The 20,804-nt window shown below is 45.5% G+C and overlaps 1 protein-coding gene across 1 annotated transcript; it reads right to left on the reverse strand.

Moving 5' to 3' along the window:
- Positions 1–479: 479 nt before the first annotated feature.
- On the reverse strand, positions 480–20,107 carry N4BP2L1 (NEDD4 binding protein 2 like 1). Its single transcript, XM_056858509.1, has 5 exons — positions 19,962–20,107; positions 10,756–10,883; positions 3,384–3,472; positions 1,159–1,235; positions 480–726 (listed from the first exon to the last, which is right to left on the reverse strand). The coding sequence occupies exons 1-5, from the start codon at positions 20,105–20,107 to the stop codon at positions 480–482; spliced, it is 687 nt and encodes a 228-aa protein (XP_056714487.1).
- Positions 20,108–20,804: the final 697 nt, after the last annotated feature.

Raw genomic sequence — 20,804 nt, forward strand, 5'->3', positions numbered from 1 at the left:
CAAAAACGACATAAAGCTTAATAAGCAAAAAAATAAATCTCAGGAAGTAGGATTCTCTACAATTATCTGACATATCACTTATGCACATACTTTTTACCAAAAATAAATGCATTAAAACACCAGTGACAACCTATTGAACGTATGGGTGCTGTTCCCTTACTACTAGCAGTATATGAGCACGTTGGCTTACTGGCTTACTTCACAAGTATTGAAGTAATTGCTGACAGTTACTGGGGTGCTTTGTCAGGTACACAGTCCTGATGGGAGGTGGCCTGTCCAAAACACAGAGAAAGTGTGTGTGAGAAAGAGATTATGGGAAGAATAGTACAAGTACGTATAATTTACTCTTTGGTCTGGAACTGTAGCTTGGATTAGTGACAAGAACAGGTGATTAAAACGTCAATCTAGTTCAGTAGAAAAATATAAACCTAGTACAAAATTGCTAAAAAAGTAAAACAATATACAACTTCGTAAGAACACTAAAAGACCCCGTGGAAATCACTCCTACTACTAAATGATCTTTCATTTGTGGAGCGGATGTGAGCTCTTCTGTTGGAGAATCCTGAACTTGGATGGCAAAAGTCTCCAGTGTTGCGAACTCCATGGGATCTGTTGACATGTCTAGCTGGTTCTTCACAATGAAGCACAATATTGAAGGTAACATCATGCTCATACTGTTCTTTCATCCACTGTATCTTTTCTTTTGGAACACCATGGATATTGCGTCTGTACAATAAGTCAAAAGAGAAAAACATATATTCAAATCCCTGGTCAATTAATGTAATCTGGGTCTTAACTTTCCCTAAGAATGTGGACAAACAGAAAGTGAACTGGACGTGAGGTTGGATCTTACAGTCTATATCCACTGGCATAAGGACCCTCCCACTAGCAGATTTCTTGCCAATTCCCTCCCACTGCAAATCCCCAATACATGGCCAGCACTGTTCCTGGGTATCCCTGAAACTCACAAGCAGTGTTTCCTGCCACCCCATAACGTCCCAAATGTTCATTTTACAAATAAGTAAAATCCAATGAAAATAAAATGTATCAAAATATGTCCATGTGGCAGAATGTTTCTACTTTCAATGTTTCAGTTTTTCTTTCTTTTTTTATCTGAATACATAAAATATGCTTTGATAATTTATGGCAAAAATATACCTTGCTAGCTCACGAACGTTGAATTTCCAGCGTGTATCTGGCTCCTGAAATATAACTTCATAGTTGTTTTCAAGTGCCTAATGTGAAAAAATGCAGTTTGTAATCTGTATTATTTAAAAAGTTGTTCATAGTATAGCATTTTCCATGTTAATTTTTACCACCACCATGGGGGGGGGGATTGGGAGACAACCCCCCCAACTATGCTGTCACAAACCAGCCATTCACAATTATAAAATTGAACAGCTGGCAAAGGAAGAAGTCCTAGACCTTGTAGTTTTACATACAATTTGTGGGTATCTGAATTAATTTTACTTAAAACCATGCTAAAGCTCTAACAAAATCACACTCCAGAATAATACAGGGAACAGGCTATACTGTTAAAACTATACATTTGGTGTGATACTTTACAGTTTCTAAAACTATGGCTCTTGATATTTCTCCATCTTTAGTTTTACAAGATTTCTAATCAATATGGTAAATTAGAAAGTGCAACAGCAAAAATTCTGATGGTGTTGTGATTCCAAACAAGTAGCCAACTTCTGACAAAAAATGTGTATTCTCCACAAAAAGTAGCAAAGCTGTTAGACATGCAGCATACTATAAATGCTGTGCTCTCAATACAGAAGGTTATGAGGTATGGACACTGAAAATGCTGCCCTGTTAAAATATTAAAGCAGTCAAAGCTGCATCGAACATAGGGGGTGAAGGGAAATTAGCAGACTGCCCTAGAGATTCTAGAATTTATTAGTGACTTTTCCAGTTTCTGAAATATCAAAAATTGTATATGCATGGGAAGGTACAAAAGATGTCTCACCATGAGTAATGGCATTGACACTGTTCAGTCAGGTGCCTGTGCCAGTCACAATTCACCTCCATATGTTAGCTGAAGGATACGCTGTATTCAGAGTGTCCCTCCAACTGGGCTCACAGCACTAATAGTGCCTGTGGAAAGACACCTGTATCCTTTTGCACTGATTACAATAGTATATTAATTTCCACACACAAAAAAAAGAATTATCTGTATGGAGCCAAGAATTCTTTCAGAATGGAAGGATTTTTTTTAATATGCTGAAGCATGGCTCATATCTCAGTGGCAGACCACACATTTTGTTTGCATAAGGTCCTCAATTCGATCCCTTCAGCTAAAAACAGGACCAGGGTAACAAGGCTGAGAAAGAGCCATAGGTTGGACTACTGTTGCTACTCAGAATAAACTCCGTCAGGCTAGATGGACCAATGGGTCATACTCAATGTAAGGCAATTTACAATGAAACCTCAGATTATTTATTTCATTTATACTACGTCTTTCTCCCCAACGGGAAGCCAAATCAGCTTACATTGTTTTATGCGCCACCATTTTATCCTCACACCAACCCTGTGAGGTAGGTTTGGCTGAGTGTGACAGATTCAAGGATACCCACCAAACGTCCATGGCAGAGTCAAACCTGGGTGTTCCACATCCTAGTCCAGGACTGTAACCATTACACTACACTGGATCTCAGAAACAAAAATGCTGGTTGTGCGGGTTGCTTTGGTGTGTGCTATTCATTGGTATAGCTTATGGTATAGATAGCAATGTGGAACCCCCAAACATTACCAGCACGTTTTTGCATAAGAACCTAAGAAAGGCCATGCTGGATCAGACCAAGATTCATCAAGTCTAGCAGTCTGCTCACACAGTGGCCAATCAGGTGCTTCTAGGAAGCCCACAAACAAGACAACTGCAGTGGCATCCTGCCTGTGTCCCACATCACCTAATAGGCATGCTCCTCTGATCCTGGAGAATAGGCATGCATCATGATTAGTATCCATTTTTACTAGTAGCCATGAATACCCCTCTCCTCCATGAACACGCCCACTCTCCTCTTAAAGCATTCCAAGTTACATGTATATAGCAACAGATTAATATACAGAAAATAGCTTTGAATTATTTGTGGTTTCTGAAAACCAGTTTTTGTGCTAAAATACGCTGCCAACAAAGTTTACTATAATAAAACAAGATGGAGCTGAGGTTTTAACTGGATAGGAAACCCAACTCAGTTGGAGCCTTTCTGGCCTTGAACAAAAATATTTTTTTTTTTGACAGAAGGTTTAAGGTTTGAGATATATTTAAATCTGTTACAGGCTGCTGCAGCTCTTCTGCCTTCCTCAAAAACTACGGATGATGTTTGTTCATTGCTTATGGCTAAACATTAAGTATTACAAGAGGGTACAATTTTCCCTACCATTATCACATATGGCTTCATTTCCCAAGCGTGGATGTTGGTATTATCAATAATAACGGGGGATTTCCCATTCTTCATTGCTTTACGTGCTGCAACATAATAATGTAAATGTTTTAAAAGACCAGACAATCGGTGGAACCAGTCATCCTGTATCTATGTAGCTGTCCTAAATGAGTCTTTGGCAACTTTGTGTAGCAAAGGTGGTGAGATGGTCTTGAGAATGGAGCATTGTTTACTCACCGTGAATGCTCCTTCTCTCCTGAGGCGAAGGCGTCTTGATTTGTGGGTTATTTCCTTCCATCATCGGGTAGGCAGGACCAATTCTTTTGACTTCCTGTCTCCCCCTGGTGGGAAATAGCCTGCAAAACCTCAGTTACAGTCTTGCCTAGCTATCAACAGGAATGAAGCTCCTTGATAAAAAACATGTAAACATAATTGACGACAACAACCACAGTAATAAGACCAAGGAGGGCTGAACTGGTTGAAAACGGTCATCTCAGGAACCTAACTCGAAAAATTTTCCAGAACCTTGACCTTAACGTTTCCGCCTTAACTTAGAATTCTAACCTGTGCCGGGTGGGCAAGACGCCTTCGCCTCAGGAGAGAAGGAGCATTCACGGTGAGTAAACAATGCTCCATTCTCCTACTGAGGCTCCAGCGTCTTGATTTGTGGGACCTCCAAGAGCTCCCAACTGGGTGGGTAGAGCACCCTATTCCACCACGTGCTGAAGAACTCTACGGCCAAAGGCCGCTTGAGCCGATGCCCACGTGTTAACCCTATAATGTTTAACGAAGGTAGAAATAGATGTCCCGGTAGCGGCTTTGCAAATTTCTTCAACCGGGGCCTGTCTATCGAAGGCCGCTGATGAGGCCGCGCTACGCAGGGAGTGAGCAGTTATTCCCTGTGGCGCTATAACTCCCTAGGCCTTATATGCCTGTATGATGCAGAGTCTAAGGGTATGACTAATAGATGCTGCCGACATCCTTTTGCCCTTACTGGGATTGCTGATACCAATAAACATATAATCAGTCTGACAGATGTCAGCGGTTCTGTCTATGTATATATGTAGAGCCCTACGTAAATCTAAGGTAAGCCAGGCCTGTTCCTTTGATCCTGATTGCTTAGGACAAAAGGAAGGTAGGTTGATTTCCTGCGACCTGTGAAAGGGAGAACTTATCTTTAGAGTAAAGGTAGGGTCTGGTATCAGAACCACTTTGTCCTTATAGAAGGTACATAAACCTTCACGAATGGACAGAGCTCTGATTTCGGAAACCCGTCGCGCAGACATGGTTGCAATCTGGAAAAGGACAGTCATCTGAAGGAACTTCATGTCTATGGTACATATTGGCTCGAAGGAAGCCTTTGTGAGGGCTCTAAGGACCAAATTGAGGTTCCATGAGAGAAAACTGTGTATAACCGGTGGTTGAGTCTGAGAGACACCCTTTAAAAAAGGAGATGACGTGCTGGTGCCTGGAAATAGGTACCCTATCCAGTTCTGGAATAACTGTGGCCATCGCTGCTATCTGTCTCCTTAAGATTGAGGCTAAGAGATTAAGCTGTAGACCTTCCTGTAAAGAAAAAATCAGTACTCTCTGAATGCCCGGATGGAGTGGGTCTACCTTCTTCAATCCGGCCCATCGGACAAATGCTTTCCATGACGCATTGTATATGAGTCAAGTCAGGGTCTGCAAGCCACTAAGATGGTGATCACTACCTCCTTTGAGTAGCCCCTAACTAGGCGAGATTGCCGTTCAAGCGCCAAGCGGTCAAGGAGAACCAGTAAGGATCTGAATGCACCAGTGGCCCTGGCGCAATGTTCCCCAATGGGTTGGAATAGGCCAAGGTTCCTGGCATGACATCTGACGAAGAGCCGCGAACCAAGGCCAGTGTGGCCAGCAGGGGGCCACCAAGATGACTTCGGCCCAGTCTTCCTTAGAACCTTGGGAAGAATGGACAGCGGGGGGGAAAGCGTACAGAAGTCCCCAGGGCCAAGGACTCAGAAGGGCGTCTATGCCCTCTGCTGCCGGGTGGTAAAACCCTTCGAGAAAACCCTTTCTACTCTGCAATTTTCTGCGGAGGCGAACAAGTCTACTAAGGGAGCTCCGAAGACGGTTGTAATCTGAGAGAAGGCCGCATGGTCTAAGTACCATTCTCCTTCATCTGCCAACTGGCGGCTTAGATGGTCCGCCTGCACATTCAGAGCTCCCTTGATATGTTCTGGCCGAATCAACTGAAGGTTTGACTGGGCCCAGGTAAAAATCTGCACCGCTTCCCGATGCAGAGCAGAGGATCGGGACCCCCCCCTTTATGTAAGCCTTGGTTACTATATTGTCCGTTCTTATCAGGACATGCAACCCCCTGAGGAGTGGGGCGAAGGCTCGGAGGGCAAGCCGTACCGGCCTCAGTTCCAGGACATTGATATGTAACGATGTCTCCTCTGTGGACCATCGTCCCTGGGTAGAGTTGGTGGCCAAGGTGGCTCCCCAACCCTCCAGACTGGTGTCTGTGATCACTTGTGTGGGCTCCCCGTGTATATAGAAGGTGTGCCTGACCAGGTTCCTTCGATCAGTCCATCATCGAAGACTCCTCCGAGTCTCTGAGGATAGGGAAATGGATCTGTTCCTCTTCTTTGCGATGTCCCTCTGGTACGGTCAAATCAGCCACTGCAGAGGCCTGGAGTGGAATCTGGCCCAGGGAACGACCGCTATACAGGCCATCATTAATCCCAGCAACTTCGCTAGGGACATGACCCCGGCTTTCCTTGTTCTGGCTAAGGATGAAAAGACATTGATTAGTTTCTGAACGCGTTCCTGAGGCAGTGATAGGGCATTGAGAGAGGAATCTATTCTGACCCCCAGGTGTAACATTGACTGAGAGGGTATGAGAGAGCTCTTTTGAAAATTGAATAAGAATCCATGTTCCTGAAGAACGTGAACCACCCTTGCTGTGTGATGTATGGACTGGTGTTCTGATTGAACACAGATCAGGATATCGCCCAGGTACGGGTGTACCTGGACGCCCTCCTGTCTGAGAGTGGCAATGATTGTCACTAGGATCTTGGATGTCAACCCAAAGGGGAGGGCCCGAAATTGAAAATGGTCTTGTCCATAGGTGAACCTGAGGAAGCGTCTGTGTGAAGGGTGTATAGGTATGTGTAGGTACGCCTCTGTCAGGTCCACTGCCATCATAAAGGTGCCTGGGAGCAGTGAATCCACTACTGACTTCACCGTTTCCATACAAAGTGCCTTCGAGCCATCCGCCTGTTTAAATATTGTAAGTTAAGGATGGCTCGCCAGTTCCCGTTCTTTTTGGGGACTGTAAAAAATATGGAGGCCCCTTTCGAGGGCAGGGACCTGTTCTATGGCCCTAATAGACAATAGATGTTGAATGGCCTTTAATGTTCTGGAATGTTTCTCTGCCCTGTGTGGCATGGGAGATCTTAAGAAGTGATCCCTTTTTAAAGATGTGAATTCCAGGAGGTAACCCCTGGATATGATCTGATAGACCCAGTGGTCTGGTTGTGAGGTGGTCCACCTGGCACTGAAGAAAAGAAAATCTGCCCCCACTGGAGACAGATGGGAGTCACTGGGGATTATTCTTTGGGAATTTGTCACCTCTGTCCGACCGGAGCGGTTGGTTCTGAGGTCTGGTGAACTTGCCCCCCCTACGGAAGGGTCGTGAAGCGTTCCACAATCCCCTTCTGAAGTCAGAACGATACCTGTTTGTTGCTCGTGGGGCACGAAAGGATTGGAAACCAGGGACTCGTGGTTCCTTTTTAAATTGTTTAGGCAAGGCCTGCTTTTTATCCTTCGTCTCCACTAATATTTTATCTAATTTCTCTCTAAACAGGCGCCCTTCCTGAATGGGGTAGGCTATTAAGTTTGTTTTTGCCTTAAATTCTGCTGGCCAGGCTCTGAGCTACAGTGCCCTTCTTATGGAGGTTACCGATGCCATGGATCGTGCTGTAAAGGACATGGAGTCCAGAGAGGCATCAGCTATTAGGGTGATGGCGTCCTGGACCCTTTCTAATCCTCCCACTATTCTATGATGTTCTGAAGGAATCAACTGGATGAGCTTCTTTACCCAAAGGAAGGAGGCTCTAGCAAATATTGATGTAGTAGCATTGGCCTGTATAGCTAATGGTGCGTTCTCGTGGGCCCTTCTGCTTAAAGACTCAGCCTTTCGATCCAATTGATCCCTCAGGGATCCCATGCCGTCCTCAGGCGCAAGGCCAGGGGACTGCAAATCCACCACTGGTGCATCCACAAGAGGTACTTTCAAAAGGAGCGAGGGTGTATAGTGTTTTGATGGACTGAGGCGTCTGCTTATTGGACGCAGGACTGGTCCACTCCTCTTGAATGGCTCTGAGAAAAAACTCTGGGAATGGTACTGAATTATGACATGGCTGCTTTCTAGGAAAGCATTCAGGCACTTCTTGTTTCAGTTTAGAATTAGAGTCCTCTGTAGAGGAGGCCTCTTCATTCAGGTCCAAAGCTAATATAGCCTTTGCCAGGAGGGCCTGATAATCCTCCCCACTGAATAGGCGGCTCTGTGACTCCTCCACAGGGGCTGACTCATCCAGGGAGTCAAACACATCAGCATTGAGGGAGGAAGTGTGGGAGCTAGTGCCAGCAATATTAAGATCAGTAGATTGTTTTAGTGCTGCCTTGGTAGGCCATTGTGAACTGGTAGAAGGACCTCCCCCAGGGCCTGTAACCTGCCCACTCTCAAAGGAATGGGATCTGGTAGACGAGGAAGTTGCTGACTCAACCGGTCCCTGAGGGGGAATTCTCATTAAGTATGCATGAAAAGCCTGCCACTGTCTTTGCAAGGCTATATTAATCCACTCATCTGCCTCATCCCTGGTAAGCACCGGGGCAGCTGCCCTAGGAGCAGAGGGAGAGAATTGCCCCCCCCATCATTGAAGGAGATGGTGGGGGTTGTGCTGGCACTGGCAAATAAGTGGCGGGAAAATGGGCGCCCCCCTTTGGAAAGGCAGTAGAAGCCTGTACTCCTGTCATCAGGAAGGAGGAGGGGAAATGGCCGCCCGCCGGGAAGGAGGAGGTAAAATGGCCACCTGCCCCCGGGACCAGTGGCTGAACATTACCAATTCCAGATGGAAGTCCAGAGTCGCCGTCAGGAAAACCGTGGTGGTTGCGCCTTCTGTGCCGTCGGCATGCAGCGAGTAGGCGGGATCCTTTTTCCCGGCTCTCGACATGCCCCCCGCTCTGTGACAGCGCTTTCTCTTTTTTTTTACGCCATGTAAGCTCGTTGCGACTTTTTAAGAGCCGCCGCGGCTTTTCGCGCCTTTTTTTTTTTTTTCCTTTTAGGCGCATCATCCGCACTCTGTGCTGAGCCTTCCAAATCCCTACCCCTTAAGGCACCAACATTGTGGGCATTGGGAGTGGGTGTCTCGGACTTCTTCGGAGTAGGCTGGACCAGCAGGTAGTCCGAGACTGAGAGGAGGCCATCCTCCCTCTCCTCTGAGGCGTTTGCCATAGGAATCTCCAGGATTAACACCGGGGCTCCTGTTCACTCAATCTCACAAGGGAAACGAGGGACGGCAATGAGGGAGGGAGGGAACACCCAAACAGTAGGATATTACAAACAAACAGACAAAAAACACAAATCGATAAGGAGCTACGGTAGAAAACCTGAAAGGCTAACTTAAGCTGAGCAAGCACAGAGCTGTGCTTACGACCTGCGTACCCTTCTGAGGCAGGACGGAACTGAGGTTTTGCAGGCTATTTCCCACCAGGGGGAGACAGGAAGTCAAAAGAATTGGTCCTGCCTACCCGATGATGGAAGGAAATAACCCACAAATCAAGACGCTGGAGCCTCAGTAGGAGAAAGAGTCTGGTTGATTCCTCTTACGTGCTTGCTGTGTCTTGTTTTCAGTTTCATGGTTTTCACCCATGTTAATACCAAATGGGATGCGTCCTACGAGCTTTTCCACTTGCACAAGACGAAGTTTACCTGGATCCCACAATTTCCAAAGTAACCTTTTTTTTGGGGGGGGGGGTGTCATGAAGGACCCTGTTCCATTTCGCACCGGTGTAAAAACTGGCGTGAGCCAATCCGTTCCAAACAGGAAATGAAACGGATAGCAGACACTGATCCAAGTAATAGTTTTATCACCCCCAAACTCTGGAAAGCTTGTGCAACTTTCATACCTCGTTTATCTCCAAACAATGGTCTGAAGGCTAGGAGTTATTTTTCCATACCAACTGCCCCCACCCTTCCCGTCGTTAGGACTCCACATTAAAGTTGCTCGTACTGGCAGTTTGTAGTTGTTCTTGGGCTATAGAAAAATGCAACAGACAGATGCAACTGAAGTTGCTCTCTGCTCCACGCAACTTTTGAAAAAAATTATTTTCCTGAATATGTGGGAAGATGTGAGCAAAGTTTCTTATAACATATGGGTTACAATTTGGTAGGTTTGTCAGGGTTATCAGTTGGCCACCTCTGCTTTAAGCAGTTTGTAAATTAATCCCAAATTACCATGGACTGTAGTAGAAGGGGAATTTGAGGGATATTTCCCCCCCTTCTCATTCATGCCCACTACTTCCCATGGTCCTTTCTCAGTAGGCATTTGGGAGTTATTTGATGAGCTTCAACAGGGTTAGCACAGGTTTCCTGTGGCTATGCCGGGTAATGTAATTTCTACCAGAAAAAAGATAAAGAGAAGAAAACTCATTGGGAAACAAATAGAATATGTAAACAAAAGCTGCAGTTTATTTAATGACAAAGGGGATACATCTGCCTTTTAGGATTCAACAGCAATGTAAATTGAGGGCATAGACTATACAAATCATCATTTTATCATCAATGGGGACTCTGTTGTATGCATGCACCAAAGGTTTATACTTAAACCCTTCATTTGTTTAGCTTTCACTCTCTCCCCCATGTTATAAGATTGAAATAACTAAGGTCTTTGTATTAATCGATTTTTTAAAATTCCTAAATAAGTCACTGGAGGCAGTTTCTAGCATAAAGCAAAACAATAAAAACAGCAGCACAGAGGTTAATAAAAGCCACAAGATATAGTATTTAAGAAGTCCTCATAGAACATCTTGCAATATCAGCAGTTTGAAACAGCCACAGATGTTAAAAGGGGGTGGCAACCAACATTAGTAGTGTAGTGTTTTAATCAACTGCGGTTCTATTAGATATTCATGAACAGTACAAAAGCAGGATAGATAATTGCATACTAAGGGATACTTTTGGCATTCCCTTTTTGTACTGAGCCTTTGTCCAGGGTTCAGAAAATCATGTGTCATGTATCAAATGTAACAACTGATGCAACTCACAAAACTATGAAGGAGTAAGGCAAAAGTCCAAACCACAACTGCTAGGAAGGGATTTACTTACCTCTTTTTTGGTTCCACTTGTGTGCATCTTCCAGACAATCAGGATCAAATATGTATGTGCCATCCTCTGTGAAAAAGTAGTCATCAGTGCTGAAAACCACTGCACTGGGAAATTCACGTTTCAATTGCCTGAAGAACCAAAAAAATCCACAAGGAGAAGTTATGGGTTACTAAAACCCTTTAGTATGTAAATGCACAGTGAAAATATTTTTGCAAATACAATGATCTGTCTTGGAGTGTCTCAATTCAAAAGGAGATGGAATATACTCTCGTGGTGTTCGGCTGTACTGAGGTCCACTTCCCATTAAGAGGTCACGAACAAACCAGTGTTTTTTTCATGGCAGCAGTAAACCCGGCTTCCTCTCTCACTTGCTCACACCTCCAGCAAAGCAAGCCAAGACTAAAAATGGGACCTTTTCACTAAACTTTAATTTAGCATCCTGGTCTACCTTAGAGTGAAGTTTGTATCTTTCCCGGACTGGAAAATAAACATAATTAGCTATGGTGCCCATACCCACAAATTGGAGTTAGGAGAATTCCAATCAATGTGTGCAATGCAAGGGAAGGGTGGGGTGGGGTGTTCAAGCTTGACGGTAAACATCTCCATTGTGAACAAAGTCTAGTTTGAACTGCGCTCAAATTACATTGATAAGAGCCAGTGTGGGGTAGTGGTTAAGAACGGTGGACTCTAATCTGGAGAGCAAGGTTTGATTCCCCCTTCCACATGAAGCCTGCTGGGTGACCCTGGGCAAGTCACAGTTCTCCCTGAATTCTTTCAGCTCCACCTACCTCACAAGGTGTCTGTTGTGGGGAGGAGAAGGGAAGGTGATTGTAAGCCGCTTTGAGACTCCTTACAGTAGAGAAAAGCAGGGTATAAAAACCAACCCTTCTTCTTCTGATATGAATGGAAAAGTTCTAGCAATCTTCCAGAGGAGCTAAGGGGAGAACTTCAAATACTCAGTTTTGGCTGATACCTATATTATTCAATACAGACAACACTCCTTGCAGACTAACTAGCAATGCAGATAACTATATTCCATTGTGTATACAGAATCAATGATGATCAAAATACCTGTGTAGCTTCAGCTATCTTTCACTGTCTTATCCTGGTTCAGAAAAACATAATAAATTATGCCAAGTTAACTTTTAATTTCTTCCTTTATGAAAGACACTATGTTCCTATCTTTTACCACCAGCTGGACGTCCAAAACAATATTTACAACCACCCACCCCCCACCGCCCCGTAGTGGAGCGCACATTAGAAACTTTTAGTGTGCCCTTAAGAAGCTTTTGCTTATTTATGTACAGGTTGAGAAGGTATTATTACACAGTGCAGCCTAGCAACAAGCATCCAGGCCATGTTAGATGTAAATCAACGCCAATTCCTACGTTCAAGTTCACCACCTTTTTGAACATTCCTGAAGCCTGCCTTTTGCAAATATTTTCAGCATCTCATTATCCCCACTGTGGGTAGGTAGACGTCGAAGAAAGTTATACATATTATAGGTTCATTTCAGGTGACTGTGAGTCAAAAGGATACTGCGTGGTATGAATTCACACTAAAACAACAACAACACACAGTTATGATAGGTGCACATCATAATCTGCCCTAACCTGCCATTCATCAGAGGGTCACACCCTGATGGGAACCTATGGAGTCTGATCTGGAGAACCAGGTTTGATTCCCCACTCCACATGAGTGGCGGAGGCTAATCTGGTGAACTGGATTTGTTTTCCCACTCCTACACACGAAGCCAGCTGGGTGACCTTGGGCCAGTCATGCTCTCTCAGCCCCACCTACCTCACAGGGGGTAGGGTAGGGGAAGGGAAGGTGATTGTAAGCCTGGGAGGGAAAGGGAAGGTGATTGTAAGCCGGATTTATTCTGCCTTAAGAGGTAGAGAAAGTCGGCATATAAAAACCAACTCTTCTTCTTCTTCTATTTTCCCATATCATTAATGCACCTGACTGAACAGATATAGATTTGGCCCAGGCTCTTCAATCTATTTATGCATTTTATGCTCTTATTTTTTGATAGGATATAAATGCCATCCAGCTGTAGCATAATACAAATAGCAGTCATGCAGACTTCTCATGGGACAGAGAGCTGGAAAATACGGTAGATGATATGCCAGCTTCTGCACTCCCTCCCAATTCAGGAAAAACTACTTTTCTAAAAAGAGTCAGTAATCATGATCTGGGGGAAAGGTTTGAGCTGCAAAATATTAATTATTCCTCTATTCTATTTTTGCATCTTGTTAAGCAAAAGCATGAACAGGGTTCACATTGCTTTGCCCGCTTCTCTTTACTGCTGATAATAGAAACAGACTGACATGCCTTGCCTTTATACCCATTTATCCCTGAACTGCATCCTAGTCAACGTATGCTTTGCTAATATGGTTCAGTGCAACGTACTAAACACACATACTGTGAAAGATACAAAACAGGCAACTGCTGTTTCTTAACCAACTTCTGTTGTGAATTAAAACTACCTCTCACACAAGAGTTGGCTGACACTGGATTTGGATCCAGACTAACATTTCTGCAGGGACATGGACTTCCGTGGGCACAGCATGATATCCCTGCCTCTGCTTTCCTCTCTCCGGAGGCAGCCCAAAATGCCCCTAGCATCTTGTTGGGGGGGGGGTCTCCTCTCCTCCAGGAATAGAATTGGGAGAGGTGGTAATTTGGGCTGCTGTGGGGGAGGGGGTCAGGAAAATTGTGCTCTGCCGGCGGAAGTCATTTGTGCCTCCAGTAATATGAGTTTGGTTCTGAGCCATTATTTACACCTACAAATTCAGAAGCGAACTGTGAACAGGGATGGGTAACAAGAGCCAGTGTGATGCGCTGGGTTGGATGAGGCCTGGCAACACCCGGGTTCAAAATCCCACTCACCCATTAACTCATTGGGAGGCTGGGAGGCTAGAACTCACGCCGTTCACTCCCCAAGCAGCACCCTAATGTTATAGCCAAAGGGGTCCCACAATGAGGTCTTTTTCATCTCCCCAGAACGAAGCACAAGAGAGCTTCCTCTCCTTACTCTTCAACCTCATAGGGACCAAGTTAATGAACAAAGACGATGTATGTGCACTGTGGAAAGGCAGGGGGTTAGAATGCAGGGCTTGGGTTTGATCCCTGACCAGTGCCCCTAAGAAAAGAACTACAGAAGAGTCAAGCAACTACCACTTATATGCACTTGAAAGTATAATGTGATGGCAAATCAAAAAGACTGAGACATGCACAAATAGTTCATTAGGATACGTGACAGCATCTGGTGGCTGTTTTCCGAATATATCTCATCAACCTCTTCCACTGCCTGTGGCCTAAACGTTAGGCTTATCATCATGCAGAAGTGTGTGGATGGAGACAACAAACACTTGTATTTCTTAATTCTTCAGTGGCAAGGCTGCCAGAGATATCCAAACTGACCAGTACAAGGGGAAGAAAGACTCAGCACTGAACAGCATCAGTTACTGAACATCATCAATTATGAATTCTGACAGCCTTACGAAAGCTTTCTGCAAGTAACAAAACAGCCGAGAAGCAACAGCTATCTTCATCAATGAATCCTTAATAACGCTGCCCATTTCATTACTGCACTGTACAAAAGCACAGGAACCCTGCTAGCACTGCCTTAGAGAAGGTGGAAGGTGGAGCCAGCGTGGTATAGTGGTTAAGAATGGTGGACTCTAATATGAAGAACCAGGCTCAATTCCCCACTCCTCCACGTGAAGCCTACTGGGCGACCTTGGGCAGATACAGTTCTCTCCAAACTCTCTCAGCCTCACCTACCTCACAAGGTGCCTATTGTGGGGAGGGGAAGGCAATTGTAAGCTGCTTTGAGACTCCTTAAAGGTAGAGAAATAGTGGAGTATAAAAACTAACTCTTCCTCTAACCCTATCCTACCATTCCACTGAGCAGGTTGACGTTTTCCTCCAGCCTAAGGAGCTTTCCCAAAATCTTAAGAGGCCCTTACATTAGAGAAAGGCATCTTGGAGGGTATAGTTGGATCCACTCCCCAAGGTCTGAAATATTTTACAACTAAACAGCCAAATGATGTCAAAATTCAGATCAATGAAGCACCAGTATAAGAAAGAAGATTTGCATAAGTTAAATTAGGCAACATTACTGATAACTGACATGTTACTAACATTTCTGCAGCCCAAACATTGCTTGTTGTAAGTACTTTATGAGGAAGTGCCACACACAAGCTTTCACTGTAAGTTTTAGGGTGGTAGAGGAAAGGGCTGTCAAGTTGCTGCCAAACACTCTGTGGGGTTTTCAAGTGGCATCTGCTTGGCATGCAGAAGGTCCCAGGTTCAATCCCTGACATCTCCAGTTAAAGTGACCAGGCAGCAGATGATGTGAAAGACCCCTGCCTGAGACCCTGGAGAGCCGCTGCCTGTCTGAGTAGAGTAGACAATACTGACTTTGATGGACCAAGGGTCTGAGTCAGTAGAAGGCACCTTCATGTGTACATTCATGTGTACATATGTGTACAAGTCAAATGATGAGCAGAAACGGTTTGCCATTGCCTACCTTTGCATAGCAACCCTAGACTTCCAAGTACTAACCAGGGCCCATCATACCCCAGTAAAAATCTGTGCCTATTTCATTATTGGCTGCTATTCACCTTTATCATTCCCCTTCTGTGAAGCATTTCTAAGAAGCCCTTTAGTCCCGTAAAACCGTTGCTTGCTATTCCCTTCACATATTATCTTATTGTAGTACCCCCCCCCTACATCCAATAGGCCTTTTTCCTAGAGCTGTATGTGGCTCTCTACAGCCATACCGTGCCGACCCTTGCCACAGAGAAGCAGCTGGCTTCTCACTGGTCACTACTACAGCCCTTGCTTGTGATCTAGATGGCAACAGAGAAACAACCTGAGTGTTGAATGGTTGCCCGTGGGGAAAGAACAGCAGCTACAGCAGCAGACAATTCTTCCAATTAGGTGCTCATTTGAGGTTGGTGCGTAAGAGACACAGAGAGCTATTGCCTACATGCTCTTCTGATCTACTTGCCTCACTCCTAGCAATCCCTCTGATACCTGCAAGTTGGGAGTTACCTGTAGGGGCAAATAAGGCAGGCATCACTACCAGTCTCACCCACCCACTGCAGAGACTGGCAGTGGAACTCTCCTGGCAATCTCCAGCTTTTCTGCTTTGGCTCATAAATCTGCAAGCTGCAAGTGAAAAGGAGCCTGAAGAGGAGAAGACTGAGAGGTGATATGATAACCATCTTCAAGTACTTGAAGGGCTGTCATATACAGGAGGGTGCCAAGTTGTTTTCTGTTGCCCCAGAAGGTCGGATCAGAACCAATGGGTTGAAATTAATTCAAAAGAGTTTCCGTCTAGACATCAGGCAGAATTTTCTAACAGTTAGAGCGGTTCCTCAGTGGAACAGGCTTCCTCGGGAGGTGGTGAGCTCTCCTTCCCTGGAGGTTTTTAAGAAGAGGTTAGATGGCCATCTGCCAGCAATGCTGATTCTATGATCTTAAGCAGATGATGAGAGGGAAGGCATCTTGGCCATCTTCTGGGCATAGAGTAGGGGTCACTAGGGGTGGGGGTGGGGAGGTAGTTGTGAATTCCCTGCATTGTGCAGGGGGTTGGACTAGATGACCCTGGTGGTCCCTTCCAACTCTGTGATTCTAAGTGTATGGCCAACAATATCAACAGGTAGAAAAGTTACCTATAATAAACCCACAAAAGCATTTGAGCCCCACACCACCTTCACCTGTGCATAGTGACAGCTTACTTGTATTTAGAGGTTTGCTAGCAACAGAGCTCTCCTTTGTACAAACCACATATCTACCCTGTATCTTGTGTGTGTTGGGAAACAGCTGCAGCCTGTTTAACCAGTAAATATTAGTCCTGATAGCAGGGATTAATTGGCAGACACTCTGTAAACATGGGTTTGAGTGTCCTTGCTACATACCTTGGAGTTCTAAAGATGGGAGGACAGAGAACACTACTTAAAGTTCGTGGGCTCCTCCTATCTGGTTAAACCCCATTGTTTACCTGTATGAGATGGAGTTGAAGCAGAATTGAGGTTCCCAGTAAACATTTGTGTGTGGAGCCCTGTGGCAGAGTATCTCTATGGGTCCTGTAAAGATAAGCATTACTCTCCTCTTCATTTCTATTTGTTCTTCATGATTATTGTTGTTTGTGCAAAGTTGCGCCATCACCCATTTCCCTAGTTTACTCATAGTTCTGAAAACACTGGGGAAGGACACAGGCTCATTACATGCATTCTGGTATACAAGATTTGTGTTCCTTTGCCCTGTGCAGTATTTGGTTGCAGAGTTAGTCATGATCTTATACTCCATTGTGGCTGGTGTAGGGAATTGATGAGGGAGTCATCTAGGATTCTTCCATGACATTAATGTGAGTGTTTTAAGAGTTGAGTCTTTCCTCAGTGGTCCCTTCCCATAGGCAACCGTACAAACAGGTAGTGCAACGTGCAGAGAACCCCACCCACATGCATTCAGCAACTTACCTGCCTGCACTGTCCTCGTGTGTCTCTAACAGTCCCTCACAGTGCAAAAAGGAAGGGAAACTGGGCAACGAACTTAAGTCACATTACAGAGAAAATTGCATTTGCAGCAACATAAAGGACACTGCTATCCACGCATCCAGAATACCTTTACCCTTAATCAGGCATTCCCCAAGATGTATTCACTTTAATACCCTGCAGACAACTAATCTACAGTTCCCAGGCTGAGCCTGGAAACTCCTTAGCTTGATAATGGATAAGGGAGGGAACGAAGGAAGTATGTAAACCAAACTAGCCTTCTGTAATAAAATAGACACTGAAAACCCATTAAAATGTGTGTTTGGGTTCATATACCTTTTTAAAAAACTGATTTGATTCCAGTTCAGGACCAACTTTGAAAAATCAAGCTATTCAAGACCAGTACAGATGCATTTCACAACAAAGGCTTGCTCACCTTGTAACCTAATCTTGCAGTCTGCCAGTTATTTCGAATGCAACTCCTGGCAAGTAGCAAATACAGGAGGTTTCCCAAGTGGCTGGTGGGCTGTGTTTGGGTTCACAGATCACAACATACACAGCCTTGGATCCATACTATAAAATTACAAGTGCAAGATAAAGGCTCCCCCCCCCCCAAATATAATGCCAAATATGCACCTTGTGTTTTATTGTCAACATTTGAAAACAACACCCAAGTGTGAAACCTGGAAGTATCTAAATCAAGAGAATTTACTGCATTTCTGATGCAGCACAGATTCTCCCCAGTGTATCGTGGCAGATTCCCTGCTTATGCTGGAATAAGTGTTGTCAGTCGTTAAGGAGCCACCAGACTTTTTCTCCCCAAATTTATTTATTTTTATTTAAAGAGCCACTGGACTTCTATTTTGTTTTGCTACAACAGACTAACACAGCTCTCTGGCATATGCTCATTAGCCTCTGTTGTTATGAAGAAAAGAACACTCTGCAAAGGGCGATAAGATTAAGAAAAGTTCAGATGTGAACTGTAATTTCATAGCAATAACTAAGAAAAGATCACACATATAGGTTTGCGGGTGTAATTACTGAAGCTGGGCCCTGTTCTGTTTTGTTTTTGCACCTTCAGTGGAGGAAGCAGGAATAAGGGCTTGAGCAACTAAGATAACAGAGGAGAATTCTGTTTTTTTGGAGAGATGAGTAGTCTGTGAAGAGTGGTAACTAGACAACAAGCAGTAGCCCCTCCTAATTCCCTCAGACCACCCTCCTCTTGCTCTCCAGATAGGCTACAACATTTTCTTGGCCCCCAGCTGAGGGCACCAGCTTTTCCTGGCAGATCAAGATAGCTTTAACAAAGATATGGCAGCTGAAAGTGAAACGGATTGCGGTATTTACTGAAATGCGAGGCTGGTTTTTCCCCTCCAAAGGTTCTGTCCTGCTTTTAGTTTTCTGACTGGTTCTACAACCCTAATCCTATTGTATTGTTTATTGAATACCCCACCCTGTCGATTGTATTGACTCGCTCTGTATAATCTGCCATTAAAAAAAAAAAGAGGAAGTCATTTTACACTTAGATAAAGTTAAGTCCAACAATGTTATTGTTTGTGTATAACATTTTAAGAGGTCTTACATTCAGGGTCGTCAAGTAAGTATGGTAAACTCCCCTCCCCAAAGGCAGGAAGTTTGCCAGCTCTAGTGGCAAGTCAACATCTGAAACAGGAAGCGCTTCACTTAACTACACCCCAAAACCTGCTTCATGTACCAGCATCAAAACACTGTGGCCATTTATGCACGGGAGGTTTTGCCTTGGATTTGCCGCTCTCTAGATGCACTGACCCTAGAAGCTAAAATGACTAAACTGCGGCTGTCGTATTTTGGTCACGTCATGAGACGACAAGAGTCACTGGAAAAGACAATCAAGCTAGCAAAAGTTGAGGGCAGCAGGAAAAGAGGAAGACCCAACAAGAGATGGACTGACTCAATAAAGGAAGCCACAGCCCTCAATTTGCAAGATCTGAGCAAGGCTGTCAAAGACAGGACATTTTGGAGGACTTTCATTCATAGGGTCGCCATGAGTCGGAAGCGACTTGATGGCAATTACCACACACACAGATTACATCAAGCCTGAACTGACCCTAGAAGCTAAAATGACTAAACTGAGGCTGTCGTACTTTGGTCACATCATGAGAAGACAAGAGTCACTGCAAAAGACAGTCATGCTAGGAAAAGTGGAAGGCTGCAGGAAAAGAGGAAGACCCAACAAGAGATGGATGGACTCTATAAAGGAAGCCACGGCCCTAAGTTTGCAAGACCTGAGCAAGGCTGTCGAAGACAGGACATTTTGGAGGACTTTGATTCAAAGGGTCGCCATGAGTCGGAAACGACTTGACGGCACTTAACACACGCACACAGGGATGCACATTTCCCCCACCCAAATTCTCAAAACTCAACAACAAGCCCCCCGCGCAGAGTTTTGAGAATCCGGATGGGGGAAACGTGCATCTAGAGAGCGGCAAACCCAAGGCAAAACCTCCCGTGCATCAACCGCCTGAGCGAGGTGGATCCATGACCACGTCCAGAGGCCCTGAGCAAACACCGTCCGCCCCAAAGTACCCCATTTAGGGAAAGGCTGCACGGGGAGGCTTCCACCCAGGTTCGAACCCTGACTCCTATTGACGGCTACTGAGGCCGCTCCCCGTCCAAAAGGCGTCGAGCGGGGAGAGGAGGGGGAAAGAGGCGCGTTACCTGGCCAGGGTACTTTTCCCGGAGCCGGGCAGGCCTCGCAGCAAGTAGAGGCTTTTGCTGAAGCGGCGCCTGCGAGGAGGGGCCCTGCCCGGCGCTCGGGCCTGGAGGCTCAGCCCTCCCAAGGCGAGCACCAGGCTCTCGTCCATCGCCGGAGCCACCTCAGCGGCCAACGGCGGGGTTGACAGCGGCCCGGCCTCGTGACCCAGACGCGCCTCCCCCGCCCAGAAAGGCGGCGGCGGTTGCGGCCTCCCAGGGGCGGAGCGCCGCCTCTCCCCTCACCCCCGGCGGCCTAGGCGGCCAACGGCTCCTCTGGCAGCGCGCGCCTCCTCAGGGGTCGCGCCGCGGCCGTTAGGGCTGCCAGGTCCCTCTTGGCCACCGGCGGGAGCCTGAGGGGGGCGGGGCTCGGCCCACGAATAGGCAAGGCCCATCTTTCCACAAACGTAGTCAACGCCCCAGGTGTGCAGAAAAGCCTAATATTAAAAAAATCATAATAATACATGGGATGGTTAAAGCCCCCTTCAAATGGTGACCACAAAAGTGATGCCTACAGGAGAATCGCACCACTTTAAGGTTGACACTGAGGAAATTGAAATTGTTCAAGACTGTCTGTTCCTTGGCTCCGCCGTCAACCAAAAGGCAGCCAAGAAATCAGAAGGAGGTTGAGACTGGGAAGGGCGGCCATGAAGGAGCTAGAAAATATTTTGAGGTGTAAGGATGTGTCACCGGCCGCCAAGACTGGATTAATTCGTGCCATCGTATTCCCCATTACTATGTATGGGTGTGAAAGCTGGACAGTGAAGAAAGCTGACAGGAAGAAAATAGATTCCTTTGAAATGTGGTGTT

This window comes from Euleptes europaea, chromosome 12 (assembly GCF_029931775.1).
Source record: "Euleptes europaea isolate rEulEur1 chromosome 12, rEulEur1.hap1, whole genome shotgun sequence".
In the NCBI taxonomy this organism is placed as follows: domain Eukaryota; kingdom Metazoa; phylum Chordata; class Lepidosauria; order Squamata; family Sphaerodactylidae; genus Euleptes; species Euleptes europaea.